This window comes from Oenanthe melanoleuca, chromosome 10 (genome assembly GCF_029582105.1).
Source record: "Oenanthe melanoleuca isolate GR-GAL-2019-014 chromosome 10, OMel1.0, whole genome shotgun sequence".
Classification (NCBI taxonomy): domain Eukaryota; kingdom Metazoa; phylum Chordata; class Aves; order Passeriformes; family Muscicapidae; genus Oenanthe; species Oenanthe melanoleuca.
The window spans coordinates 15824987-15851893 of NC_079344.1; the positions used below are offsets into that span (position 1 = coordinate 15824987).

General features: G+C 43.9%; 3 protein-coding genes and 1 non-coding gene across 7 annotated transcripts in view; 2 read left to right on the forward strand and 2 right to left on the reverse strand.

The window, feature by feature from the left end:
• Positions 1-183: 183 nt before the first annotated feature.
• DIS3L (DIS3 like exosome 3'-5' exoribonuclease) lies at positions 184-15185 on the forward strand. Of its 3 annotated transcripts, XM_056499819.1 has the most exons (17): positions 184-417; positions 3099-3252; positions 4004-4132; positions 4688-4823; positions 5563-5739; positions 6639-6717; positions 7587-7766; positions 8318-8487; positions 8822-8983; positions 9670-9917; positions 10694-10786; positions 11330-11863; positions 12610-12764; positions 12854-13032; positions 13338-13483; positions 14012-14186; positions 14259-15185. In XM_056499819.1, exons 1-17 carry the CDS (start codon positions 273-275, stop codon positions 14568-14570), a joined length of 3174 nt encoding a protein of 1057 aa, XP_056355794.1. In that variant the 5' UTR covers positions 184-272; the 3' UTR covers positions 14571-15185. The 3 variants fall into 3 exon arrangements, with proteins under 3 accessions (XP_056355794.1, XP_056355795.1, XP_056355796.1); XM_056499820.1 differs by lacking the exon at positions 3099-3252 and having other exon boundaries at positions 204-417; XM_056499821.1 differs by lacking the exons at positions 184-417; positions 3099-3252; positions 4004-4132; ... (2 more) ...; positions 6639-6717; positions 8318-8487 and having other exon boundaries at positions 7713-7766; positions 14259-14942.
• Positions 15186-15284: 99 nt separating this feature from the next.
• TIPIN (TIMELESS interacting protein) lies at positions 15285-20927 on the reverse strand. Of its 2 annotated transcripts, none has more exons than XM_056499823.1 (8): positions 20717-20927; positions 20214-20372; positions 19709-19802; positions 19424-19499; positions 18085-18207; positions 17477-17540; positions 16097-16291; positions 15285-15806 (listed from the first exon to the last, which is right to left on the reverse strand). In XM_056499823.1, the coding sequence occupies exons 2-8, from the start codon at positions 20344-20346 to the stop codon at positions 15655-15657; spliced, it is 837 nt and encodes a 278-aa protein (XP_056355798.1). In that variant the 5' UTR covers positions 20347-20372; positions 20717-20927; the 3' UTR covers positions 15285-15654. The 2 variants fall into 2 exon arrangements, with proteins under 2 accessions (XP_056355798.1, XP_056355797.1); XM_056499822.1 differs by having other exon boundaries at positions 16097-16294.
• On the reverse strand, positions 16498-16630 carry LOC130257602 (small Cajal body-specific RNA 14). The gene has a single exon (XR_008841350.1). It is a non-coding gene; the product is annotated as a small Cajal body-specific RNA 14 (non-coding RNA).
• Positions 20928-26509: 5582 nt separating the features above from the next.
• The window catches only part of MAP2K1 (mitogen-activated protein kinase kinase 1), a 32227-nt gene continuing 31829 nt past the window's right edge, over positions 26510-26907 (forward strand). The window contains exon 1 of the mRNA XM_056499995.1: positions 26510-26879. Coding sequence (XP_056355970.1) covers positions 26800-26879 — 80 coding nt within the window. The 5' untranslated portion in view covers positions 26510-26799. The remainder of the gene's footprint in view (positions 26880-26907) is intronic.

The window sequence follows — 26907 nt, forward strand, 5'->3', positions numbered from 1 at the left end:
CCCGGTCCCCTCAGCCCGCCCCGATCCCCTCAGCTCGTTCCTGCCCGGTCCCCCCAGCTCGCCCCGATCCCCTCAGCCCGTCCCTGTTCCCTCAGCTCGTTCCCGCCCGGTTCCCTCAGCCCGCCCCGCCCGCTCTCTTCCCGCCCCTCTGTTGGGGCCGTTCCGCACCGTGACCCCGTGCCCCGCCCCGCGCAGGCGCCCCGGCAGTCGCGGCCTCGGGGCCGCCGGTCCCAGCCGGTGCCCGCCATTCCCGGCCGCTCCTCGCCGCCCCGATGCTCCGCACGGAGAAGGTGCTGCAGCTGCGGGGGCAGCAGGGCCGCGCCGTGCGGGTGGTGCGGGAGCATTACCTGCGCCCCGACGTGCCGTGCCGCAGCGCCCTGTGCCGCAGCGCCCAGTGCCGCGCTGCCTGCGCCCGCGGTGAGGCTCCGCCGTGAGGGGAGCGGGGGGTGAGCACTGGAACAGCCGGGATCGCCCGCGGGTCGGGCTGGGGCGGCGGGCGGCGTCTGTGGGGCCGCGGGGTGCGGGGGGCAGAGCTGGGGGGATCCCTGAGGACATAGGGTGATCGCTGGGCAGGGGTAATTCCTGAGAATAAAGAATGATCCCTGAGCAGGGGTGATCTCTGAGCTGGAGGGTTCCCTGAGGACAGAGGGTGCTCCCTGAGCTGGTGGGATCCCTGAGAACAAAGAATGATCCCTGAGCTGGGACGATCACTGATCTGGAGGGATCCCTGAGGACAGAGGGTGATCCCTGAGCTGGGGCGATCTCTAATCTGGAGGGATCCCTGAGGACAGAGGGATCCCTGAGGACAGAGGGTGATCCCTGAGCTGGGGCGATCTCTAATCTGGAGGGATCCCTGAGGACAGAGGATGATCCCCGCTCTAGGGTTATTCCTGAAGCGGATGATCCCCGTCCTGGGGTGTCCGGACCGTGCTGAACAAATCAGGGCTGTAGCAATAGTTTTCATTTAAAGCAAGATCCTTTAGAAATCAACGAGGCGTTAAGAGCGGAAGGACTCGATTGTTAGAAGGTTTAACTGTGAACAGTTTTCAGGCAGTGATAAAAGGCTAAAGGATTGTTCCATTTTTACACTTGTCTTGTTTTAAAAGATTCTTTAACATGCATTAATTTCTGCAGGGTGCTGGTTTATAGCATGAGTTGAATTCTATACTTACCTGTTAAGTATTACAATGGGGCCAAGCCATTATCTTGAGGCCGTTGTAATTCTGCATCAGCAGCTATTTCTGTTCAGTAATTAAATGTAATTGCCTGTGTTATATCAGGGCATTTCAGACACGGGAAGGCTGCCAGGCTCTGATGTCTGCATTTGTTGTTGTTTTTATGTACTGTGGTGCTGTTATGTGCATCATAGATCATCACCCGAACTGTGGTTGATATTTCAGTTGGGTTTGTTGTTGTTCTTGTTCAATAGCACAATTTATTTGATGCAGGAAACTGACTGGCAAATAACACATAATATCCAACCTGTTTAAATCGACCAAATGACTTGCCTGAAAGAAAAGGTTGAGAATTGTGACTCTTTTTTTTTTTTTCTTTGGAACTATGATTGGCATAGATGCTTTCACTTTTGATTTAAGTTGCAGTTGAGGGCAGAGGGTGTGTTACTTAGATTATTACAGTGCATTACTGCTATCTAGGAGATCAGGACTAGTGATAGTTACTGCTGCTTAAAATACCACATTTGGTTATGAATTCCTCAAGAATAAGTTAAAGACACATGTCAGAAAAAAGTCTAACCTCTCCTGCTGTGCCTAACTCTCCCTCTTTTGTACTTAAATGTAAATTGTGCTACAGGTGACTGTCAGAATATGTCCCTGTGTGATTACTCAAGGTAACCCAGATTGTGAGGAAATATTTGTTTTCCTTCCTGACTCTACACAGTGTGCTGAGCAAATCTATTTCACGCCCTGTGAGAGACTGCCTGCAAAAATCACATCAGCAGGTGCTTGTAAGGGTGAGCTGTGGCTGCCTGGAATCATCCTGCTCTAGATGGATGGGTTAGGCAAGGATAGCTTCGTATGGAGCACAGCTCATAAATCTTCCAGTGACATTTCACTTCTAATGCTCTTCTGAATTATTAATAAATATTAGCTTTCTTGTATGCCTGCTGCCATCATCCATTATAAGCCTTCAGTGTGAGATGAGGCCAAGTTACTGTGTGCACAGTTGTGCTGGCTGGATTCACACTTCTTGTGGTCACAGCTCAAAGATTGTCCTGTGTCAGCTTCTAAGAAATACATTAAAATAACCTGACTTGTCAGTATCTATATACTGTATTCTGTATAATTTCCCTGCACTGTGTTGAGTTCAGCAGTTCAGTGTTTATAATAAAGAATAAATAGGTACTAAGAGAAAATATAGTGAAGATCCCCTGTCACCTGTAAGCTTTTGGGTAATCTTTGAAATACCAACAGCAATTAAACTCTTTAATTTTGAGGTACATTTTAAGATGTCATCTGTGATGTGTTGTAAGTGATATTTTGATGGTATATTCCTAAGGGATTTTGATGGTAAATTCCTAAGGGATAGAGTCTATAAAGAAAATTAACACTGATGGTTAATAGTTTAGGTTTAAAAACATATTTTCTTGGCAGGAGCAGTGGTTTTCTCCATGTGCACCTTACCTGTGCTCTTTTATGTAAAGAGCCTGCTGTAAATGTATTTGAACAGAGAGAGCTGTGGGAGCAGGGTAAAGGAACTGCTCATAATTCTACAGCTTTGGAAATTCTATGAAAAGATTTTCTGTGCCAGATGTCTGATCCTTTTTCATATGGAAGCAAAGAAAAAAGAACTGTAACCTTCACTCTTTTAACTTATAATCTTTTCATAATGAAAGGGGATCTTCTTCACTCCTTTGGATAGAATTTGCACTACATTTTGGCATTAGTGGATGCAAAAGGGTTTTGTCACAAATTTATGGACTGTACCACAGAATTAAACCATAATATCTTCTTAATCAGAAGAAGAAATGTACCCATTTGAGGAGACACAAATCTGATTTTCCTACATTGGGAAATATTTTCAAGAAACAAATATTGCAACTGAAAGTTTGAACCTTGAAACTCTGAATTATCTTCTAGATGGCAAATTGTTATCAGATGATGTGACCCACTACGTTGTCCCCGACTGGAAGGTTGTTCAGGAGTACCTGGAGATCCTGGAATTTCCAGAGCTGAAAGGAATTATTTTCATGCAAACAGCTTGTCAGGCTGTGCAGCATCAGAAAGGACGCAGGTATTTATCCCATAAGAACTTATTTTTTATTTAGATTGAAGTAAAAATACTTCATAAAAAGGTATAATTTGTTTTTAGGTCTTTCAAGTGTCTTAATGTAGTTTTATGGAAGGGAAAAGACTGGGATCCTTTGTGATCCATGGGATATCAATGCCTGGCATAGTTTTCACTTGGTAGGAACAATATGAAACCTGTAGCATTATTAACTAATCAAGTGGCTGGTGACAGGAATTAATTAAACTTTGCAGTAATGATCTATCATGTGCCCACAGCTAAATTATGGACAGGTTTTGGTTTGCTGTATTGATGCCTGAGCATTTGTCTTTGGGGAGGAATTAATATTTTTGTATGGTACTTATCTCACCAGACATTAATCTGGACATTGCTATAGCATTGCAGAGTAAAATTTGCTCTCAAGGACTTCCCATATTTCTAAAGGACAAATGCTTTTGAAGTAGCTCTTGCCCCGAAAGTGACAAACAAACAAAACAAGTTCCTGAACACAGGATGTTTTGTGGGGCTTTCATTGGAAAACAAGTATGTTTAAAATCAGGAACGTTAACAATGGAACTTTAAAAAGTTTGCTTGCAGGTGATGATTTAGGATTTATCATCAGAGGTGTAATTAATGAGTGCATTTCTCTGTGCATAGCAGTAATTTTCCTGGAGTTTTTCAGCTGTATTTTCATGTGGAGTTAAAATAGTATTATCAAAAGAAAACACAAGAATATATTTATCTTTTTTCATTCCAGACAGTACAACAAGTTACGAAATCTATTGAAGGATCCCCGTCATGACTGTACTGTGTTTGCTAATGAATTCCACCAGCACTGCTACCTGCCCAGGGAGAAGGGAGAATCCATGGAGAAGTGGCAGACCAGGTTTGTTTGAACTTCTGCAATGTCACACTGCACAGCATCATGACTTTGTGTTTAGGAAAGTGAGCATGCACCGGGCACTGACAGTTCATGCTCTTGCTCTGCTTAGCTCTGCAACAGTTCGCAGTCACTGGAAGCCTGTATTGTGCTTTATGATTATAAAAGTATCAGCATTGTTTTCTTACAGAAATAGGCAGAATATACTAAATTAAATGCAATAATGCTCAAGAAAAATCCGGATCAGCTTAAAGTCACAACATAGAGTGTTAGCACCTCCAGCCTGCTTTTTACAAGCTTTCACTCAGAGGAACTTCATGTTGTGTTGCAGCCAGGGCACAGGTGGATATACTGGGGAGGAAACATTCTGTTCTCCTCTCTTCTTGTGGTGCTTAGGAATGGCACAGGAACATTTTTACAGAAAAATGTTTTTGTAGCTTGGTGTATATCTCTCAAAAGTCTGAGTGCTAAATCAAAATCTCATTTATATGAAGCCAGCAAAATCTTGCAAGTAGCAAATGAGCTGTGCCAGAAATCTTATTTCAAACTTTGCTTTTCTAGGAATATTTACAATGCAGCAGCCTGGTATCACAACCACTGCCTGGGTCAGATGCCAGTTGTTATGGTAACAGAAGATGAAGATGCCATCAGGCAGTACGGAAATGAAACAGAAGGAGTGTTTGTGATTTCCTTCAAGGTAACATGCCAAAAAAATAAAAGGTTTCCTTTATGCTGTATCAAAATGATGAAGCAAGTACATTAAAGTATATTGCAAATCATGTCAGAGTTTACATTCACAAAAACTCTGATGGTAACTCATGTCTCCATTTATCATAGCAAGCAAACATGTCACTTATGGGAATGTCAGAAAAACGAATGGCAGTGAGCAAAGCAGAGAGCTGGGAAGATAAATAGCAGCTCTGAGAGTAGAGGTCATCTTTCTTAGGAGACTTTTTCCTTGTTTTTAAGGAATTTGGCATGGATGAGCTGTGTTCAGTTCCCTCAGGCAGCTGCCTGAATCTGGATGCAAGCAGTCCATAAGCAGCTGTAGCCTAAATATCCATCAGTGATGTTCTGCCAGTTACTTTGCCTGGACTGCTGAGTGTACAGTGATGTCTGAGAAGATAATTCATTCTTCTTTTTGGTGTCTCTGACACCACTGGTTCTCAGTGGGATCTGGGGATGGGATGTTTATGTTTATCTGTGGAAGGATGTAGAGTAAAAATAGCACCAAACTGATTAACCTTTGGTGTCTTTAGCAGTGGATTAGGCTGAACCTGGGACACATCTGTGTGGTTTAGAGCAGACTCATCATTACCGTTGTTATTTGAGTTGAGAGTGACACTGCTCTTGTCCATTATGGGCCTTCTGAATGCATTATTAAAAGAGCAGAGATCTCAGAATACTTTTCTGTTGATTTCTATTTATGCATACAGAATTACTTGGATAACTTCTGGCCTGACCTAAAGGCTGCCCATGAGCTCTTTGACTCCATAGTCCAAGCTCGGCGTGAACGGGAGAGTGAAAGCCAAGAGAACCATGGAAAAGAATATCCTGAGCACTTACCTGTGGAAATATTGGAGGCTGGGATCAAATCTGGAAGATACCTGCAGGTATTTGTTATATAGAGAACACACACATCAATGCTCTTGAGTTGCCTGAATTAGAGTGATTAGAGAAAGAAAAATGGCTACGGTGAGACAAGGAAAAGAAAACAAAAAATAAGAGGATGGAAAGGATTAGGATTCTTAGGATTCTCCAGATTATTTCCCCTACACTGTGTTGTGACATGTGGATTTTTTTTTAAATTTTTTTTTGTCTTGGAGAAGTTAAAGTAAAAATTGGCTATTGAGGATTTGAAATTTGCTATGGATTTTTCTTCAGGTTGATATGTGATGTTCCTGTAAATTGAGAGACCAGGTGTGATTTGAAGCAGTGAGACCTCGTTCTTAAGTATAAATAGTGCTGCACAAAGGCAGTTCTAACTTCATTTGCACAGAGATCTCCCAGTCAATGAATTTACAAGTTTATGGTTGTTCAGGGCATTAATATGGATTATTGGTAGACAAGTGTCCTTCTTTTAAAAATAATTTAAAGAATTAGAAGGAGTAATTTGTTCCTTTCTAGGCAATTCCAGCAGTGAGGCAGGAATAAAATATGAACAGAAAGACTGAGGTTTTTCTTTCTTGTTGGAATAACGCCAGATTCTGTGTTAAGGCAGGCAGCAAATGTAATCTTACACTGCCTGTGTTTGGAATAAAATGTCATTTACCATCTTACAAATAAATTCAGCATTTAAAAGAATTTACCATTCTTTTCCAGAAGTGAGTACTTAAAGTCCTACACCCTGCATTGCCCCTATAGAGGAACAGTTCTATTCAAAATAACCTATAGATCAATAACAACTAATTCATGTAAAAATAATTGTAACCCCCAAAATGTTATCCTTTCAAGTTGTCTATTTTTAGGGTGACTGTTTCATTCTGTTGCTTGGTTTGTTGGTCTCTTCCAGGGTACACTGAATGTCAATAAGCACCGAGCACAGCTGGAAGCTTTTGTTCGGCTTCAGGGCTTTGGCAGCAAAAACACAGGTGAGAAGTTTTCAGTTTTCAAACAAGATAAAGGCTGAGACACTGCAGTGCCTGTGTGGTTTTCATGGGCCAGAAAGAAGGCTGAAGATTAACCAGAAGGTAGAACTTGTAACGAGAGCTTCTTCCTCTTTCTTACCACCTTTCTGGCCTCTTGTCCTGTTTCCCTGCACCTCTCTGAAGGGAAGTGCTGATGCAAATTGTCCCTGTGCTTTGCTCTAACCTCAGGTGAGCACTCCTTTGGCTGCAATAAGAGTTTGCATAGATGTTGGCAGGATTAGGAAGATGGTCTTTGTGAACATAATTGGAAAATTGCCTTTTGGATCAAGTTGATCCAAAGTGATCCAGGATTGTCTCTCTGGCATGAGTGACTGATCAGCACCTTTGAGGGAGCAGTCCATTGCCCTTGCACAGACATATTGGCCCAGCTCTCACTAATAACTGCTTTCAAATGTTCTGTGACAGACCCTGCAGTCAAACTAGTGGTCAATATAGTAATTATTTTTTAAAAGCTTATTTTATTCTGAACCCTCCTAAGAATCCTGTGGCAGTAGCTTCCACACTTTAAACATGCTCTGGTTTTTTATAGCTTCTGCCTAAGAACAGTGAACTCATCCCAGCCTATGCTGTTTTTTATCCAAAAATTCACTTGCAGAATTCCTTAATAGATACTTGGGAAAAAAAAAACCAGACTAAAAATAGGAAAAGGCTTTCATTTCCTTGCAATATTAATTTCTTGCCAGTAGTCCTTTTTGGAAAAAATCATATTGAAAAAGTAATTTTCTGTTATTTCAGCAGAATGCTGCCAAGCATGGAGGGATTTGAATTTTTTTAGCAGATTATAGTTCTATTTCCTTTTATTTTAAATACAGAACTTGAAAGTGACATCCTTGTTTATGGGACCAAGGCTCGGAATCGTGCAATCCACGGGGATGTGGTTGTGGTTGAGTTGCTACCTGTGCATGAATGGAAGGGAAGGACTGTTGCCCTCTGTGAAAATGAGACTGAGGACAAAGCACCTGCAGACACCACAGGTGACCCTATGCCCACAGGTAAGGAGAAGCATCCTTTTAATTCCCTGCTGATAAATAATGAAAAAAAAAAAAAGATTAGGTGAAAAAGTATCCCATTGTGACATGCCTGGGTACCATGGGAACTTAGAGTCTTGTTTGAAATTATTACTCTGCATCTTAAAAGTTTGTTGAGGTCAGAGCTAAAAGTTTGAAGAGGTTAATTCTCTTTTTGTAGGGAAATCATGTTTTGTTTTGCTCTGTGCTATTAAAAATTCTCTGTGTTACTAGAATTGGCCACATTTCAGCAGCAGTGGGAATCTCTGAATCGTTTATGTCATGTATCAATTGAAATCTATACAATGAATTAGTCTCCACATAAATAAAAGCTCATTAAAATCTGCCTGTGCAGATTTTAAACAGTAGTTTATGACACACTTGTATTGTCTGCACACCATATGCTGTTAGCAGTTGGGACAGATTTGGGGACACATCAGTTTTATTTTACAAAGCATTCGATCTCCTACACCTCCCACATATTTTCTTACTTGGTTCTGTTTAACCCTTTAATGCACAGTGTTCCTTATTTAAAGGTAAAGTAGTTGGAATAATCCAAAAGAACTGGAGGGATTATGTGGTTACTTTCCCCTCTAAAGAAGAGAGCCAGTCCCAGGGCAGAAATGCTCAGAAAGTCCTTGTAACACCTTGGGATTACCGAATTCCCAAAATCCGGATCAGCACTCAGCAGGCTGAAGCTTTACAGGTAATTTAACTGAAGTGTTTTTCTGTTCTATGTTCTTACAAAGCGGTGTGTGTGTTACAGTCTCTAATGATCTTTTCCTTGACAAAAACATGGTAAAACTATTAAAGTCTGTGAGGGTTCCATTTCTGCCTTGAAGGATTGTGTTCAATTCCTGTCAGAACCACTTCAGGTAGCAAAGCTTATTTGAGTTCTGAATTTGAGCCACGGTCCATCTGCCCTGAGTAGTTACATACCACTTACTTTGGGTTTTTTCTGCTACATGAAAGTTGTGTTAGGGATATAAATGGTACTTTCCAGGGGCACAGAGCTGTTCTAACAGAGCTCCTTGCTGCAGGAGTACAGAGTTGTCGTGCGCATCGATTCCTGGGAGTCGACTTCGCTGTATCCAAATGGACACTTTGTGAGAGTGCTGGGGAGAATTGGAGATCTCGAGGGGGAAATCGCAGCTATCCTGGTGGAGAACAGCATTTGTGCTGCCCCTTTCTCAGAAATCCAGGTTTGTCTTTTCTGTTCATTTCCAGGGTCTTGTTTCTCAAAGAGAGGGACCCTCTTACAGCTCAACATCTTTGTTGTCAGTGGGTTTTTGAAAGCCCATTTTGAAAGCTGAAAATTTATTATTACTTTACTTTATTTTTCTGGAATCTCTTAGATCAGAGGTTATATTGATACTATGGATTTTCAACTCAAGAGTGATTTTAAGATAATCCTTTTGCTGTGAGGAGAAGATTACAAACTCAATTCAAATTTGAGTTAGACTTCTAAGATTTTCCTGTCTTTGGTATGTGGTCATGCTACTGATCCTAAAAGCCTCATCCTACTGAAATCATTGTCTTAAATACTTTGTTTTCAACTGTGAGAGGAACCAGCTTTCATAAATAACCTGATTATACCTATATATAATCATAACCATGATTATACCTACAATTAATTGAAAGAAGACTAAAAAAACCAATATGTAGTGGTTATATTTGCCAGGGTTGCAGTATCACCACAGTAATAACATTGGTTACTAATACACATAGAATTATTTTCAATTTTTCTACATTTTCCATAAAGTAAATGTAATGGACTTGGAAAATGAAACAAAAGAAGAATTTGAAAAAACTAATTAAATCTAATTTGTTGACATCTTTTTGTACAAAATATATAAAATCTATGTTCATCAACAATATTTCTGTATAGATGAGTGAAATGCCAGTGAGTTCTCCAAAGAATCCATGGAAAGTGAGTCCAGAGGAGGCAAGCAAACGCCTTGACTTGAGAGATACCCACCTGATATTCAGCATTGACCCCAAGGGCTGTGAGGATGTGGATGATGCTCTCTCTGTCAGGACTCTGCCCAACGGGAACCTCGAGCTGGGGGTGCACATTGCAGATGTCACTCACTTCGTGGCAGCAAATTCCTACACTGATGTCGAGGCCAGAGCAAGGTAAGTTATTTTCTGGAACTTAGAAAATTTATAGAGCTCAGAAGTTTCTGATGGTTCCTTAAGGAAACTTTGGAAAGTAAGAAACATGCTTTTACCTTTCAGGTCTTACTAAAGACTTCTTAGAGCTAATTAAACTGTTACATAACTAATGACATTCTGCTTTTATTTGGACACATTTTCCAGAAAACTATACAAGTTTATTTCCCCCTAATCACTCCTCTTTGGTTCACAGTTTAATTTAACATCTGTAACTTAAAGTATTTTTAAAAACCACTTGTTCGCATTCTGAGGGAGATGAACACCCACAAAATGGAATTAAGTCTTACATGAATTTAATTCCAGAGGTATTTGTCAGGCTTATGTTTTAATATTCAATCTTGTCTTTTAATATGCAAATATTTCATTCTCTTTTTTCTTTTATTGCTGCTGTTTTGAACTTAAGCTGCTGAATCACTTAATGAACTGTATTCTGTGTAGATTCAAAGTAGTATAAAGTGTAGGCAGCAGAAATGTTTGATGTAGACATTAAGTCACCTCTTCTTCCGTGAGAAAATTTTGTCCAGCCCTGTTTCTGCCCTTAATGGCAGCTGAATTACCAAGGAAGGCAAAATTGGGGCTGTATTGTACGAATCGCTGTTTAAATAATTTGACTTTGGTATCGCACCTGTGAGTGTTCTGTGGGAATAACCTTTCCAAATCAAATTTCTGTGGGACATTGCTTATAGCCCAGCTTCAGGAGAGCTGGTGGGCAGAGCAATGACTGTGTTTTGTTGCAGGGCCACCACGTATTACCTGGCAGACCGGCGCTATGACATGCTGCCTGCTGTCCTCAGCGCTGACCTGTGCTCCCTCCTCAGCGGAGTGGACAGGTGAGGCTTGGGAATTGTTCTGGGCAGGGAGACTTTTACAAGCCGTTTTGCATTATTACTGCAAGAATTGTGTGCATTAAAAATTACCTGCAGTTCTACCACAGGTAGGGTGAATTTTATAGACCAGATTATATCAATTTACAGGCTCAGTTGGCTGCTGGTGTCAGGATGTGCAAAGCTGCCATGAGGATATTCAGGGTACAGAGATGTTCTTTGTGGATGCATCTGACTAATAAAATAAAAATGGGTAAAAATAACTATCACAGCGTAGCTCTGCTTTAACATAAAGGAGACATTATACCTTAGGGGCACTCTGCTTCAGCAAATGAATTGAAAATACTGCTGTGTAGATGGTCCTCATTTCAGTTGTCATGCATGAGACTGAAAGGCAAGTGCATTATTTAGTGGTGTTGCTGATTTTCATAGAGAAAAAGATGCTTCCACAACCAGAATTAAATCTATAAATTTCTAAGAGTTGAATATGCTTGAAATGGGAGTTGAAGTCTACCAGAACTATTCCAGATCTGTGGTGTTGTCTTTAAGATATGCTGTGAGCGTCTTATGGGAGCTGGAGAAGGAATCATTCGAGACGCTGAGGGTTCAGTACAGCAGAACCCTGATCCGCTCTGCCTACAAGCTGGAGTACGAGACAGCCCAGGCACTGCTGGATGGGGACACCAGTGTGGTGGGGGATATTGTGGAGCTGCAAAGCCTGGATGAGGGAACGAGGCAGAAGAAGCTGGCTGAGCTGGTTTGGGCCATATCCAAGCTCACCGACATAGCGCGACACGTCCGGGCCAAGCGGGACAGGTGCGGCGCGCTGGAGCTGGAAGGGATCGAGATCCGTGTGCAGCTGGATGACAGACGGAATATCCATGACCTCATCCCCAAGCAGCCGCTGGAAGTGCACGAGACCGTGGCGGAGTGCATGATCCTGGCCAACCACTGGGTGGCGAAAAGGATTTCCGAGGATTTTCCCCACCAAGCTCTGCTGCGGCAGCACCCTCCACCACGGCAGGAATTCTTCACTGAGCTTCGGGAATGTGCCAGTGCCAAAGGCTTCTCCATAGACACACGGTAGCTTTTATTGCTAAAGTTCTCTAATTAAAGTTAAGCAATTAACTATTTGGCCATGTTATTGTTAAACAGTTCCAGCTCTGAGTATCAGTGTTAAGAGACGCTGCATAGCAGTTCTTAAAAGGAGTTTTATCAAAATCTTTCTGATGATGTTCTGAGCAGGAGAAGCTGCCTTTGTTCTGCTGGCTGTACTGCAAATGGCAGTGGCTGAATAATTTTAGATACCCCCTGACAAAACATTTGTTCAGTCACTGTACAGTGGTCAAGCTCTGTAGAGGCCTTGTTTGCACTGTATTTCATCTGTAAGAGAGCACTGGTTCAAATCAGGTGAGTTCTGTGCAATTTAGTCATTTTAAATGACTCAATTCAGAATTACTTGGGCAAGACAACATGAGAAGGCCATGGAGAAGGGCATCAGTAGAGTCTCTGTGACCTGGGTGTCACCTTGTCCCATTTGTGCTGGACACACAGGTTTGGACCAACTCACTCCTTTGTACTGCACAGGATGGAGTTTGCTGCAGTCTCTGGATATCCAGGTTGCAGCATGTTGAGAACTGAGATTTTTCTAAACATTTTCTTAGACCAGAGCTGTTACTAAACTGCACTGAAAGTTTCAATATCACTCTGCTTGCCATTTTTATATGAATAACTATTAGCTTCTGTGTGGGTTTTATGCTGTTGTTAACTGTGAGCCGTTATAACCAGTGACAGTGTAATTTTCTTTGGAATTAACACCATTTTGCCAGGTCCAACAAGGCTTTGGCTGAGTCTCTGGACAGAGCAAACGACCCCTCGGATCCCATTGTGAACAAACTGCTGCGCTCCATGGCCACCCATGCCATGTCCAACGCCCTGTACTTCTCCACTGGCTCTTGTCCTGAGGAGCAGTTCCATCATTATGGTATCTGGTCACTTTTCTGTCGTTTCTGAGCTGTTGGGGGAGGCAAGTGATGGCTTTGACTGCTCATGTCTGTTCCATTCTCCTGGCAGGGCTGGCCCTGGAGAAGTACACTCACTTCACTTCTCCCATCAGGAGATACGCTGACATCGTTGTGCACAGGCTCTTGATGGCAGCGTTGCTGAGGGGAACCATGGGGGATGTTAAGGACAACATCATCAGTAACAAGGATTTGGAGGAAATGTGCAGACACATCAATAACAGGAACCGGGTAAGGGTGTCCTTGTGGGAGTCTCCATGGTGTCCTGGGGAATGGGATACCTCTCCTGACTGTGACTTTTGTAAAGGGTATCACTTTACTTTTATTTGTAGTGCTTTGGGGTTTTTTTAAATATCAGTTTTCTTCTGAGGGTAGTAATAAAAGTGTCTTCATACTTCACTTGTACTGCACATAGGATTTTGTTTTAGATGTAATTTTTCATAAGGGAGTAAAAAGCAGCTGTGGAAATCAAAGCTGGAGATGCTCATTGGAATATTTACAAGGTTTCTGTTTCTGTGTGTGTGTGGTGCTCACAGGCAGCCCAGCGTGCTCAGAAGCAATCCACAGAGCTCTTCCAGTGCATGTACTTCCGAGACAAGAGCACTGAGAGCGACGAGCGCTGCGTGGCCGACGGCGTCATCTACTCCATCCGCACCAACGGCGTGCTCGTCTTCGTGCCTCGGTGAGCCAGGGCTGGGGACAGTGTGGGAGTGGCACCTGGAATGCTGGGAGGGCACAGCTCAATTCACATCTGCTATCTCTAGCATTCCAGAGTTGGCTCCCCAGAGCCTCCCCAGCCAGGAAAGGCTGCTGCCATACAGAGAACATGGGGCAAACACACTGCTGCTCTTCAAGGAGCTTTTTTTTAGTGAACTCACTCCTCACTGTCTGTCCAGAAAAACCTGTAAGGCTGCTCTTCCCCCATCACTGAGCCATTCCAGACCCCACCCAGCACTAAGATAATGGATCACTGACTATTTCACTTTTGCTTCACTGCTCTCAAAACACTTCAGTCACTCTCTCCATGCTGTGTTCATGTCTGGGTTTCTTTGCCAACGCTTATCAGTGTTGCTGAGGCAGGATTATCAGGCTGCCGTGCCTGCCCCTGCCTGTTGCTTTTCTACAATCCTAGCCAGACCGTGGGTTTTGAAACTAAGAGACTGGAAAAGGCTGAAAATGGTTAGAACAGAGTCTCTCTGCTCTTTTGTAGGTATGGAATCAAAGGTGCAGCCTACATGAAAAACAAAGAGGGCTTGGTCATCTCCTGTCAAGGGGCTGGGAGCTGCCAGTGGAAGCCTGGATCCCTCCATCGCTCTCAGCATAAAATCACCTCCACTACAATTACTGGGGACTCAGTGACCTTGAGTCTTTTTGATCACATCACAGTGAGTATCTCACCTGAGGGGAGCAAAAGGACATAGCACCATCAGAAATGTAAACACAGAATTGCTTTGCAGGTGAGAATCCTAGTGCAGAGTTCACGCTGCCACGCCGAGAGCATCAAGCTGGAGATCATCAGGAACGCGCCGCACCACACTGCGGACACAGAGGCTGCCCACAGGAGCTCCCACGTGGTGAGGTCTGACTTGGTGAAAGAAGTCAGCCAGTCTGCAGAGGAGGCCCAGCGTGCCCAAGAGAGAGCCAGGGTGGAAGTGATGGATGAGGAGTCCCGGGAGTTCTGCCAGACCAAGGGGCCCAGCCTGTACCAGCTGCTGGAGGAGATCCGGGAGCTGGCGCTGCTGGATGTGACTGAGGATATCAGGACTTGAACTGGGACCTGCCACCAGCAGCCTGGGGCTGTCCCACTCCTGTGACTGTGCACAAGTGCTTGGGGGATCTTGTAAAAAGCAGTTTATTTAAATATTCAAGAGTCCTTTCAATAAGAAGCTAAATGTCTATTTTAAATAAGAACTATTTTTATCTGATGGAGTATGAATGAGTTATGAAAATATTTTATATCTGATAAAGCACATATTTCAGACTAAAGGTACTGTGCTGTGAATTATTTTAAAAATAATTCAAAAATTACTTCGCTCATGTTGTCCATAAATGAAGTTCTTAAAGCCTAAATACTTCCATCTTCCCTACAAGTATATAAAAAGCAAATTCCTTCATAAAATAACACCTGTTGCCCTGAGGGTAGTGGCTTAATTCAATGTGTAGAAATTCAGTACTTTTTACTACTGGAAGGGGCGATTCCTCTTCATTCCGCAAAAGGGAAAAGCTGTTGTGTAAGGAAGCCAAGACTCTAAGAAGAGGATGAAGCAGAGAGCAGGAGCAGGAAGGTCTCGTTCCCTGAGGGGAGCTGCTTGTCTGGGGAGAGATGTCTGACCCAAGGGATGGGGAAGTGTGGGAGCCCTGGCCTTGTAACAGCCTCATACAAGAATTTCAGGTTTCACATCTGAAACTTAACAACTTCCATTTTATATGAAAAATATTTAAGTAGGATAAGCAGTTAAAAAAAAATAAATCCAGTACCCCTGTTAAAAGACCTGTTAAAAAAACCCCAAACAACACAGCTTTAATAGCAACTTCATCAGTCAACATCCCAGTTAATTCCGTTTAACATAAATTATAACCTATATTCAAAGTAGATCCAAAGGCTCATTTCCTAAAAAACGTTTTGGGAGGTGGAAAAGATTGTTCAAGTGCAGCTGAAGAATCTTGTTCTGTTTCCTGGTGCATGGAGCTGCTCCTCTGCAGCTTTCAGGGAAGATTTCTGTCCTTCAATGACGCCATGGGGAGGATTTCCCTTAAGCTTCTCGAGTGCCAAGATGCAGCAACGTTTCAGTAGAATGACAGTACTTAGAGAAGGGGGGTCTTTTGGTCAAGAAAGGCATTCACAGTGTGAAGTTACTGCTCTTCCCTGGCACATTCCAATTCATCATCTCCATCTTCTGTGGGAGCATCCTTGGCTGCAGGAACCTGAGTGTCTTCAGTAAGGTCAGTGGGATCCTGAGCAACTGGGCAGCCAAACTCCTCTTCTGAGTAACTACTGGGGAGCTCTGTTGAGAAAAAAACCATGAGCAGACACTGTTGCCGTGTTTAACTGGTGTTTCCATCACCAGAATCCCAGTCTATATGAGCTGCAAAGGCAGCTCAGAAAGAAGAGGCTGAGTTGCATTTCACCAGAGACATCACAGCTTGGTACAAGCACCAGCGAGTTTGACTACAGGAAAACTGTTCAAATGTGAGAGTTGCACATTCCAGCACTTACTAGGAAAGCCATCAGAGCCATGACCCAGCAGCTCAGGCCCTGCTACCTCACTGTCACCACTGAAATTGGGGTCCTTACCCTGGTGCTGGGACTGGCTGAGGCCCTGCAGCCGTGCCTGCCTCCGCTCCAGGGCCAGCTGCCGGTTCTTCTTCATCCGCTCCTGCTGCTCCTCCGTCAGACTGGCACCAGGCAGGGAATTCAGGTCTTCTGCACTGCCAGCGTGGGAATGTGCATCTTCAGCAGCTGCATCCAGCCCATTGCTTTCCCCTTCTTCTGCTTAGAAAGGAGGCAGAACAGGGGGAAGGGCAGAATCAACACTTAAAACCCATAGCTGACAAAAAGGTTGGGTTGTTAATACAACACCCCATGCTGAGTTTTTAATTCACCCCTGTGAGATGTCTACCCCAGTTTTTCCCCTGAAGGCTGCAGCAGTGCCCTCAGTCACAGAGCTCAGGAGCAGCTCAGGGCATTTAAATCCCAGTGTGTGGAACCATCGCGCAGAACATCTGATCGCTCTGCAGACCCTGTCGGCAGGAACCACTCAGTTGCTGTCCGTGCCTGCTTCTGGCTGCAGTGCACTTCTCACAATGCAGCGGCAGTGAAGGCAGCCACGTGTCACCAATGGCCCCAAGGGCGCCCCAAAGCTCAGGCCAGTGCTACCACTCATGAACTCCTCCACCACACGCCATTCCCAAGCACTGGCTGGGCTGGAGGCCGAGGTTCACATGGAGATAAATGGGACAATGGGTAGATAATACTCTCAAGAAAGACTGACAGTAGAAATGCTAAGCTCCGCATAGGTCCTTAGGAATTACGATGAAATTCCCTCCTTTCAGTTGCTGAAGTTTCTTTCAAACTACCATGTGAACTCTATTTCCTCTTTAATTAAAAAAACTGTTTATGTCTAATTTCTATCTGATTCAAAGAGATTCTTGACTCATGTCCTCAGTAAGTGCTGGGTTTTGATCCTGGCAGGAGGAATTGTGCCAGCACTGACAGACACAACAGAGCTCCCATCCAGCACTTTGCCTATGAAGGGCACCACACCACAAATACACTGCAACTCCTCAGAGAATAATCAGAATGAGTTTGTGATTCCTGCTTTAATAGGATCTAAGAGTTGTTGCACTCATGTGAGAATGCAATACAAACCTGTGTGCTCAATAATTGCAGTTCTAGGGTTTTTTTGGAAGAATATTTCTAATGATGCTGGTTCATAATCCATTTTTCATGTCCTTTCAGCAGGCAACACTATTTTATTTAATTTTACACACGTGTGCAAGTACAAGTTCAGTTTTGTCATCCTAAGACTCACAGAAGCCTGGTTTTAAAGCAGAGACCTTTCAACAATTTCTTCTACACTAGAAAAGCCTGCCATGATCATTCACTGCTAGTCAGTAGGAAGGGAAGTAAATCATCTCAAGCACTGAAGTACTGAACAAATAGCAGAGAACATACCTTCGTTATTTTTGTAGTCTTCATGTAAAATAGGAAGATCAAGTCTAATCCGCTTGAGGCAGGTCTGCAGGTGGGAGATTAAAACTCTGGTAATTCATCTGTACCAAGCTTTAATGTTCAACTTTGGGAGGATGGGAAAACCACAGCAATTTCATTTTATACTTCATTACTGTGAAAAAATACCCCTTTTACTTCATGTCCATTTGACACACAGACCTTCAATGCTGTGGATCATCTTCCCTGTCCTTCATCTATCACCCAGCCAGGAGAAGCTGAATTCCTTATCAGTATTCTTTTGCAGGTTCAAACATTAAGCATCAACCAAACAAATCCCAAAACCCCAACCAGTTCCAGCACTCTTAACCAATTTGCTGTGGTTCAAGATGTCCTGAAAATGCTGAAGCCAATTCTCTGGCTTATTTCAAATAAAGAAAGGTTGTATCTAAATATAAATATAAATAGCAGAGAGAGCTCCAAATTTAGAGAATAACAATATACTTCAGAGCAGTATGCACAACCTAAGTCTTCTTCTGCTGCATACTAATCCCCTAAACCTACCACTTGCACTATCCAAAACAGCATGAAGAGGAACTGGCAAAAATACATACCTGAACTTCCTTTTTGTTTCCCAAAGACTCCACTCTGTCAATAAAATCCTCAAACTGCAGTTTTGGGAACAGCCTGTGAGCCCAGTGCTCCATGTGTTGTATCAGTGTCTTCAGGTCCTCTGCCTAGAGCAGGAAAGACAACACCCAGCTACTAAAGCTGACAGAGAAGGGAGTCTGCAGAGGGAAACAGGACAGTAATTCCGGAAAGCATGGAACACCTGCAGCTGGACAGTGTCTGAAAAATGTCAGCAGCACAAATGTGTGTAACCTTTCCTTCCTCCTCCCACAATGCAGTGTCAGTGTAATCTCAGGCTGTGAGAACAGCACTGATACAAGTGCAGGGGAGCATCTGCATATCCTGTAAAACATCTGCAGGTCCTGAAGCATTGTCCTTAAACAACCAGTGCTGAACCCAGGCTGAAATAAATCTACAGGGGCACAGCTGCCATTGGTCCTGATGCTTAGCATGCAGATACATCAAAATAAGCTGATCTAGGAAAGGGTTTTGCACCTTTCAGCACTACTGCCCAGTTCCTTTGTGCCTCCAGTGGTAATGAGAGCATTTACACCATGGATGCTCTCTGTAAACCAGAGATGCACAGGTGTCCTTGTAAGTGTGCCACGAGAATCATGGAATCCTTTGGGTTGGAAAAGTCCTTGAAGATCACAGAGTCCAACCACTCCACCAGCACTGCCAAGGCCACCACTAAAACATGTCCCCAAGTGTCACATCTAAATGTCTTTTAAATCCCTCTGGGGATGGTGACTCCACAGCACAGGCTGCCCAGGGATGGACAACACTCTTGGTGAAGAAATCTTCCCTAATAACCAATCTAAACCTCCCTGGCCCAACTTAAGGCTGTTTCCTCTTTTCCTATTGTTTGTTACTTGAGAGAAGAGACTCACCCTCCCCTGTCTACAACCAACTCTATAATGACATGTAAAGGCAAATAAGCTCTGCATGTTTAAGCACACCCAAAACAATAAGAAAGCTTGTAGAGAAAGTCCTGCTTTCTCTTTGCTCAAGTGGTATGTCACACTTCTTTTAAAAGCCTTGGGATTCAAAACCTGCTTGTTTGGACAATACAAGAGTCACAGAAGTGATATTTTATTTTTAGAGTTGAGGAAAAAAAAAATTATGATTAAAAGATGGATTTTTTGAAAGCATCTAATGTTTGTTTTAAAATTTGCAGCTCCAAAGACCATCAGGGTTTGTTCAGACACTGCTGGAAGCTGGCTAACCAGAGTACTATCAATTCTCCCCAAATCAGATGGGAAACACTCCACCAAATCTACATTAACCTCCCAGGAAACAAAACCAAAGCTCACTAGGTCTTACCTCATGCCCTTTACCCTTGAATTTCACGTTGTCAAACATGTGTCTCAGAGCTGGGAGCCCTCTTTCTGAAATTAACCTGGGAATAGGAAATAGGGATTATTTGAAACCCACTTTCTTCTTTCAATTAACAAGTAAAAAAAAAAAAAAAAACAATAAAAAACTCTCATGTTACTTAAAACAGCCTAAAGCTTGGATTTTCTGTTGACTATAAAGAACTCACACCAGTTTGGTGAGTTTTACTCACACCAAACTCAGAACACAAATAAATATTCTGTATAAAGTTACCTCTGGGCATCTAATCTAGGCCACGGTCTTTTAACTGCTTTCTGTGTGGTTACAGCAGAATCCTTTGTTTGGGACTGCTGGTTTCCATCTGGATCTGGGGAAGCAAATAGCATCACTTAAGTATTCAAAGAAATTGCCATCATCTAGGACTGTATTGTGTACATCTTAAGTTTCTACTTGTATTTCTAATAAGTGCACTGAGAGTACATCCAACATTCTTATCTCTTCTAAAAGCCAAGTCATAGAGTAACTATAAATCACTGCTGTATAATTATTTGTAGCAACATTTTGTCAGAAGAGCTTGAGTTTTATAAAGATTCCTTTGTGCACATATTCTCACAGAATCTACAAAAATAAACTTTTCCCACAAGCTGGGAAGCATTGCATGATTAACGATTTAAATTTACAGTTTGTTTTCTGCCTATTTTTATGCACTGAAGCCAAACACCACTGTTTTCGATTGCACAGCATTAAAATGGGATTTTTAGGGGTACTGGGTGCTCACCTCCATTAGCCTGAGCCCATTCTGCATCGTCTCTTCCTGGAGAGGCAGGAGGTGGAAGAGGTGGGAATGTTTCGTCTTCTGTGTTCTCATAATCAGGAAGATCAAACAAGTTGTTTTCCAAAGGATCTAGCATTGCCACAAAGAAGCCTTTTTCCCTTCCTGCAGAAAAAAACAAAAGCATTTAAAGAGAAGCAGCGAGGCTGCCACAGAAGCAGACAAACATCACTTATATACAATATTTACAGCTTTTTCAGGAAAAGATCTGCCAACCAGATCATCACACAAATTAAACAGCAGATACTACATAGAGCACGACACAACCCAGCTTTGCTGAGCAAGGGTTTGCGATGTTTCAACTCGTCAAAGTTACTTGTGAGCAGCAGGAATTAACCAAAATAAGCAGATCCCTGACCACAGTGCTTATCCATGGAGCCGCGTATCACTCACGTCCCTGACCAAATCCTTCGGGGGTGGAGAGGCAATTCCCCATATGTACAGCTCACCCGCTTCCAAAGGCGCTCCGGAGGAGGATTCCCCTTTCCCGGCTCCTCAAGCGAAGGCGATCCCGGAGCCGCGGGCCGGAGCGGGGCTGGGCACGCCGCCGTCAGGACAGGCTCAGCTCCCGAGCGCGTTCCCGGGCGGCTGCGGCCGTGAGGGAGCGCGGGCCCGCCTGAGGGGCCCGGGCCAGCCCCGCGCGCCGAGTCCCGCGAGAGCCGCGAGTCTCGCGAGCTCCCGAACGCCGCGGCTCGGGGGTTTTGGCGCCAAAACGCAGCGGGCGGGGCGCCTGAGGCGATCCCAGGGCTGTGGAGTCCGGGAATGCTCAGCGTGGGAAGGGACATCACAGATCCTCTCATTCTCATTCCAACCCCCCGCTGTCGTCAGGGACACCTTCCCCTATCCCAGCTTTCTCCATTCCCGTTCAGCCTGGCTTTGGACACTTCCAGGGATGGGACCGCTGCTCTGGGCAGCCTGTGCCAAGGAGGAATTCCATCCTAATATCCCATCTAAACCAACTCTGTCAGTTTGAAGCCATTCCTCCTTGTCTCTCCAGTGCTTTGCAAGTAGTCCCTCTCCATCCTTGCTGTAAGGTCCCCTCATGACCTGGAAGGCCACAGTTAAGTCACCCCAAAGCTTCTCCAGGCTGAATAATCCCTGTTCTCTTAGCCTTTCCCTATGGAGACGTGCTCCATCCCCTTGATCATCCTGGTGCCTCCTCTGGACTCACCCTCCTTCCTGTGCTGGGCCCCAAGGCTGGGGCAGCTCTGCAGGTGGGGTCTCACCTGAGCAGGACAGAGTGGCAGAATTCACCCTTTTCTGCTACCTTCCCTGTGGATCAGCCCAGGATACACTTGGCTTTCTGGGACATGTCCAGTGTATCACCCACCAGCACCTCCAGTCACCTGTAGTGTCACCTTGTCAGGGAAAACGTGCTGAGGATGAGTGTTTAATTTGAAATATCCAATGTTGCAAAGCCCCACGATGAATCACCTCCAGGAATGGCATTTAAAATAGTCTCTGTTGAGCCACTGTCACTTCACCAAATCACAGGATCCCTGAGGCTGGAGAAGCCAAGACCATCGAGTACAACCTGGGACTGATCCCCACCATGTCCCCAGCCCAGAGCACTGAGTGCCACGTGCAGGAATTCCTCAGACTCCAGGGATGGGGGCTCCAAACCTCCCTGGACAGCCCTTTCCAATGCCTGACCACCATTCCTGTGAGGAAATTCCTGCTGGTGTCCAACCCAAGCCTCCCTGGTGCAGCTTAGGACTGTCCTCATCCTGTCCCTGTTCCCTGGGAGCAGAGCCCGACCTCCCCTCACTGCCCCTCCTGTCAGGGAGTGGTGCAGAGCCACAGGGTTCCCCCTGAGCCTCCTTTTCTCCAGGCTGAGCCCCCCGAGCTGCTCCAGCCCCTCCCCAGCTCCGTTCCCTTCCCTGGAAACACTCAATGTCCTTCACAGGACTCAAGCAGTTCCTCCCCAGCTGCCAGGCTCCTGTGCCCACACTATTCCCAGTCCAGGTCAGGGATTCCCACCCTGGCTCAGAGGAAAGGAGCAGGACAGCGAGCGATCCTGAGCTTTTCTCCAGACAGAACCTTCTGGGAATTTAAAACTGAACAGTTTGCAGTTGTCCAGGCTGCAATAAATATGCTGAGCTCTCAGAGGTTTGGCAGCTGTGCACAGAAAATGCCATGAAAGGATTTGGGCTGCAGGGACAACAGGAGAGGCTCCAGGCTCCTGTCTCCAATGCAGCTGGAGATGTAAATTGTTCTCATATTTTTACAGCTCAATCCATAGAAGTGTATCTGACTTAAGTTATAGTCTCCTTGTTTAAACAAAACTACATAAATTAATGTAAAATATTAATCCATTAAAGGAATTGGTTTTCCCTTATTCCTCTATAAATTCAAGTTTGACATACAATGTTTCTGGTAATTTAATGTATTCCTTCTAGTACGACAAAATCAATCGCAGTTACTTTCTGGTTAAAATTATTTTAACAGTTAATGCTTAAAATGTGCATTCCCAATTGCTGTAGCATCATTTATAGTCAAGAATATATTAAATATTGGGAGAACACACTAATGGATTTTTTAGCACTGAATCAATTTATCTTATCTTTTTAGATATGGTAAATTTCTATAATTGATAGAGGCAGCTGAAGTATGAAAATTAACACAGAGATTTGATAATAATCATAGATCAAGCACTGCTAATTTCCAGCACAAAATATTATAATTGTCATATAAAATTAGTGAAAATCAAATATCTACATGATGAGTTCTTTGTTTTGAAAATAATAATCACTCTTTATACTGAAAAATCCTTACAAACAAAAAAAAAGCAGGAGATCACTTACAATCTCTGCAGAGGACACAGGGTTATAAAACCCACCACATTTATGCAACTTTGATTAATCAATATTTTTGAAGAGTGTTTAATTAGAAACTGGACTTGATGACCTAGGTGGTTCTTTCCAGTCCTATGTTCCTAATTAAATAAAAAGCAAATGCTGGCAGGCATTGATTATTGGTTTTTCCTCAGGAAATGAATAACCAGCCACATGCTGCTAAAATAATAAGTCAGGAAAAAACAAACAAAAAACCCCCCACAGGTTGCCTCTATTCTAGAAAACACTTCTGGTTTCTCGTTTAGGTGAAAAGGAAATATTACTGCTTGTTTCTGTTTGATTACTGTAATTTCATTAGAAAAACTGCAGAAAATTAGCACCTTATTTTATATTTCAGTCTCATTTCCTGCTTTGTTACACGTAATATACAGCAAACCAAATCTGTCAAATGGATAATTGCCTGCTTCCACGCTTGAAGGGGTTTATTCCTAAGGGAGAAGAATTTGCTCAGCAAAAAAACCTTCAAATATTATGTTGGCAAAGCTGTTCATGTCATAAACCTTCAGCACAACTTGTAGCTGCATTAGTGGGAAGTCACATCTTAAGGATTAAGCAAATTTCAGTTATTTGTGATTTATACTTATTTACATTTATACCTTGCTGATCTAATCTAAGTTTGATATTATGCAGCCATCTTAAAAGTTAATTTCTAAGCTTTTAGGACATCACAAAGCATTAAAATTGTGCTGTGATCCACAGTGCTCTTTTAAATCTGTTTCTCGAGGAAAATAAGGTGCAAGGCAGGTTGTGATCTCCATCAGGCTCTCTGTCAGCTCCCTTCAAATAATTTTTGATCCTCTTGGCCAATTTTATTCAAAATTGAACCAGACTTCTTAAATTCCATTGCCTTATGGGACTAATTATTTCCCTAACTTGCTTTGCTAACCACTAAATAGATGAAGAAGTTTTAAATCTTGCAAATAGAAGTTTGTGTGCACATGTTTTGGCAGTAAAATGTGCAGCTCTATGTGGCAATCGAGTTTGAAAAGTTGACTTAATTTAGAAGCAATTGATCTATATAGTAATTGAGGTTTTCCTTTCATGCAAGAAATTAGGCAAAATTTTGGTTTCTATAAGAGGAAAAAAGTGGTAATGAAGACAAGCTTCTTTGTTCCACTTCTATTTACAGAGACAAATTGTTTCTATTTTTCCAAGCAGTGGTGAAATCAATAAATCAGAAAGTCTTCCCGCTCAGAAGCCTCTCGCTGAATTTACAGTACCTTTATTTTTTCTTCATCTTTTCCTCTGTGATTCACCTCCAGAAACACCTGTTTGTAAAGCAAAACACAGTTCCTTCCATGGAGAATATTCAAATTTCCAAAACATGTGTTCTGTTTTGGTTGGGGAAATGTACTTAATTCTTTAGTAAAAAATGCCTTGAAGTTAAACCTGTTTGTTTTACAGACAACAGTACAGAAATTATTTCTGCAGTGGCATCAATCCATTTGCCCGTGATTTTATTTCTAGATGCAGTCAATCCAATATATTTTTGGGTTTTGTGCTTTGGTCAAAAGGATTTTAAAAGAGATTGATGAAATCAGTAATTGTGCAGTCCAGTGTTCTCAGTGCAAGGATAGAGGGCTCCAGAGGAGGGAGCTGTCCCTCAATATCTGGAATTGGATGGAGGGAATATGTCTTTCATGGCAAAGATATGATTTTTTTTTTTTTTTTTTTTTTTTTTTTTTTTTACTTAAGAAATGAATAAAAATATAGGAACTACTCAGCATTTTTGTATTATATATGGGGAACTCTGTTCATCATTTCAGTTTCTATAAAAACATTAATGATTACTTCAATTAAAATATAATTGTACTTTTGCAAACTACAAAAAATTAAATCATACAGAATTCAGGCTAGTTCTTTATCCAAAGTATTCACAGTAGAAATTTTGTTATGGAATTAAATCTGCACTTCTTTTTGTGTCTGAATCAACTCATTGGAGTATAAAAGCTGTTCACTGCTGGAAAGATGTTATTCATTCAGGTGGTGTATTCACATGTCTTGTATATGAAAAAGATCATTTGGGAAACTCAGGAAAAAACAGAAGTGCCAAAGAAACTGGTTTTTTACTCTTTTACCAGTACCAAGCCTCTACCTCCACCTTAGTGCTGAGTTCCTCGGTGCTGCTTCACTTCTTGGCTCAAAATGTCTGTGAGGTTTCATTTACCACTTAAGCCAAATTATGAGTAACTGCAGAGTTTTGTGCTCGATGTGTGGAGTTTGTTGACAGGTGGAGCACTGTGTGGTACAGAAATGTACAGCAGCAATGGAAAGAATTTCTCAGCTGTGTCAGGAATCAGAAGAAACCCACAAGCCCTTCTCACTGTGTAACTCCTACAGGCCTTAAAGGAGTTTTCAGCTGACTTCTGCTGGATTCACACAATGAGAAATTAGTTGTGTAAAGCAACTCAAACTTAGCAAAGTTCTTCACAGATCTCAGCAGCAGGGCTGTATTGCCACTCTGTTCATAGAAGCAAAATGCACAGAACTCCTTTTCATTTCCTTAATCTTATCATATGATTAATGTATGTGTCATAGTTAACTGCATAGTTAACAGCACACGTGTGTCCAGATTGGCTTGGTTATCCAAACAGGGTCACCGGGTGCTTTAATATTCCATATCCTGCCCCTCAACCCTCTGCAAGATCCACAGCTAAGCAACAGAATCTTTACATTTCAACTCTCCATAGTGGAGAGAGAGCTGGCATGGAAGAACAATTCTACTGACCACAAAAAGGATATAAATTGCTCTCAACGCAATTTTGCTACCGCAGCAGAGCCCAGCGGAGCAGGGACCCCACCCAGGGGCGCTGCCCGAGGGGTGACGCGCCTCGGTGGCCCCTGAGCCAGCCCTGGCTGGTGACAGCCCCGCAGTCCTGGCCTGATTTCCCCGCGCTGTCCCAGCTGCCCAGCCCAGCTCTCACCGGACACCACGGTCCTGCCTCTGCCTTGCTTCTCCTCTGGGACTCCTCTGCTCCCACTGCTTACAAAAATACTGCAGCTAGCACGTCCTTAAGTGGCAGGCTCTTTAAAAAAACCTGTCCTTTATCGATTTGTGGAAGCAAGTTGGTGCTAAAGCAAGGTTCTGTTTAAGTCATCACAGAATAGGTTGGGTTGGAAGGGACCCCAAAGCCCATCCCATTCCACGCCATGCCATGGGCAGGAGCACCTTCCACTGTCCAAGGGTGCTCCAAGCCTCGTCCAACCTGGCCTTGGACACTCTCAGGGATGGGACAACCACAACTGCTCTGTGCCAGACCCTCCCCACGCTGACAGGGAAGGGTAATTGCCGCTGTGGCCCCTGAGCGTGGGGCAGCCCCGCTCTGAGGACAGGCAGCCCCGCTCTGAGGGCAGCTCTGCCCCGCGGCCTCGCTCCCCGCCGTGCGCGTGCGCGCGCTCCCCGCGCATGCGCGCGGCGGGTGCGGGCGGCGCGCGCCGGCGCGGTCCCGGCCGGGCACATCCCGATCCCGGGCAGTGCCCGCCGGAGCTCGGAGCGCTCGCCGCGCTCGGAGCGGGGTCCGGCAGCTTCACGGCCAGCTCCCCTCAGCCCGCGGGGGCACCGCCGCACCGGGGAGCTCCCCGCCGAGTTTGCCGCGCCGCAGGAAGTCCCTCGGACCTGTCCGAAGTGGGGCCGCGGCCGCTCCGTCCGCTCCCCTGAGCGCCGTGTGCGGGCGAAGATGCCGAAGAAGAAGCCCGGGCCGATCCAGCTGAACCCCGCTCCGGATGGATCCGCAGTAAACGGGACCAGCTCCGCAGAGTGAGTGCGGGCGGTGGCGGTGCGGGCC

What these genes read in the sequence shown, in the direction of transcription:
- DIS3L (XM_056499819.1), top strand. Translation starts at nt 273, where the DNA reads ATGCTCCGCACGGAGAAGGTGCTGCAGCTGCGGGGGCAGCAGGGCCGC. An exon ending in ATGGAGAAGTGGCAGACCAG is followed by an intron (nt 4,133 to 4,687) that starts GTTTGTTTGAAC and finishes TTGCTTTTCTAG; the next exon opens with GAATATTTACAATGCAGCAG. An exon ending in GTCTTTTTGATCACATCACA is followed by an intron (nt 14,187 to 14,258) that starts GTGAGTATCTCA and finishes ATTGCTTTGCAG; the next exon opens with GTGAGAATCCTAGTGCAGAG.
- TIPIN (XM_056499822.1), bottom strand. Translation starts at nt 20,346, where the DNA reads ATGCTAGATCCTTTGGAAAACAACTTGTTTGATCTTCCTGATTATGAG. An exon ending in GAAACAAAAAGGAAGTTCAG is followed by an intron (nt 17,541 to 18,084) that starts GTATGTATTTTT and finishes TCCCACCTGCAG; the next exon opens with ACCTGCCTCAAGCGGATTAG. An exon ending in CAGCCAGTCCCAGCACCAGG is followed by an intron (nt 15,807 to 16,096) that starts GTAAGGACCCCA and finishes TTTTCTCAACAG; the next exon opens with AGCTCCCCAGTAGTTACTCA.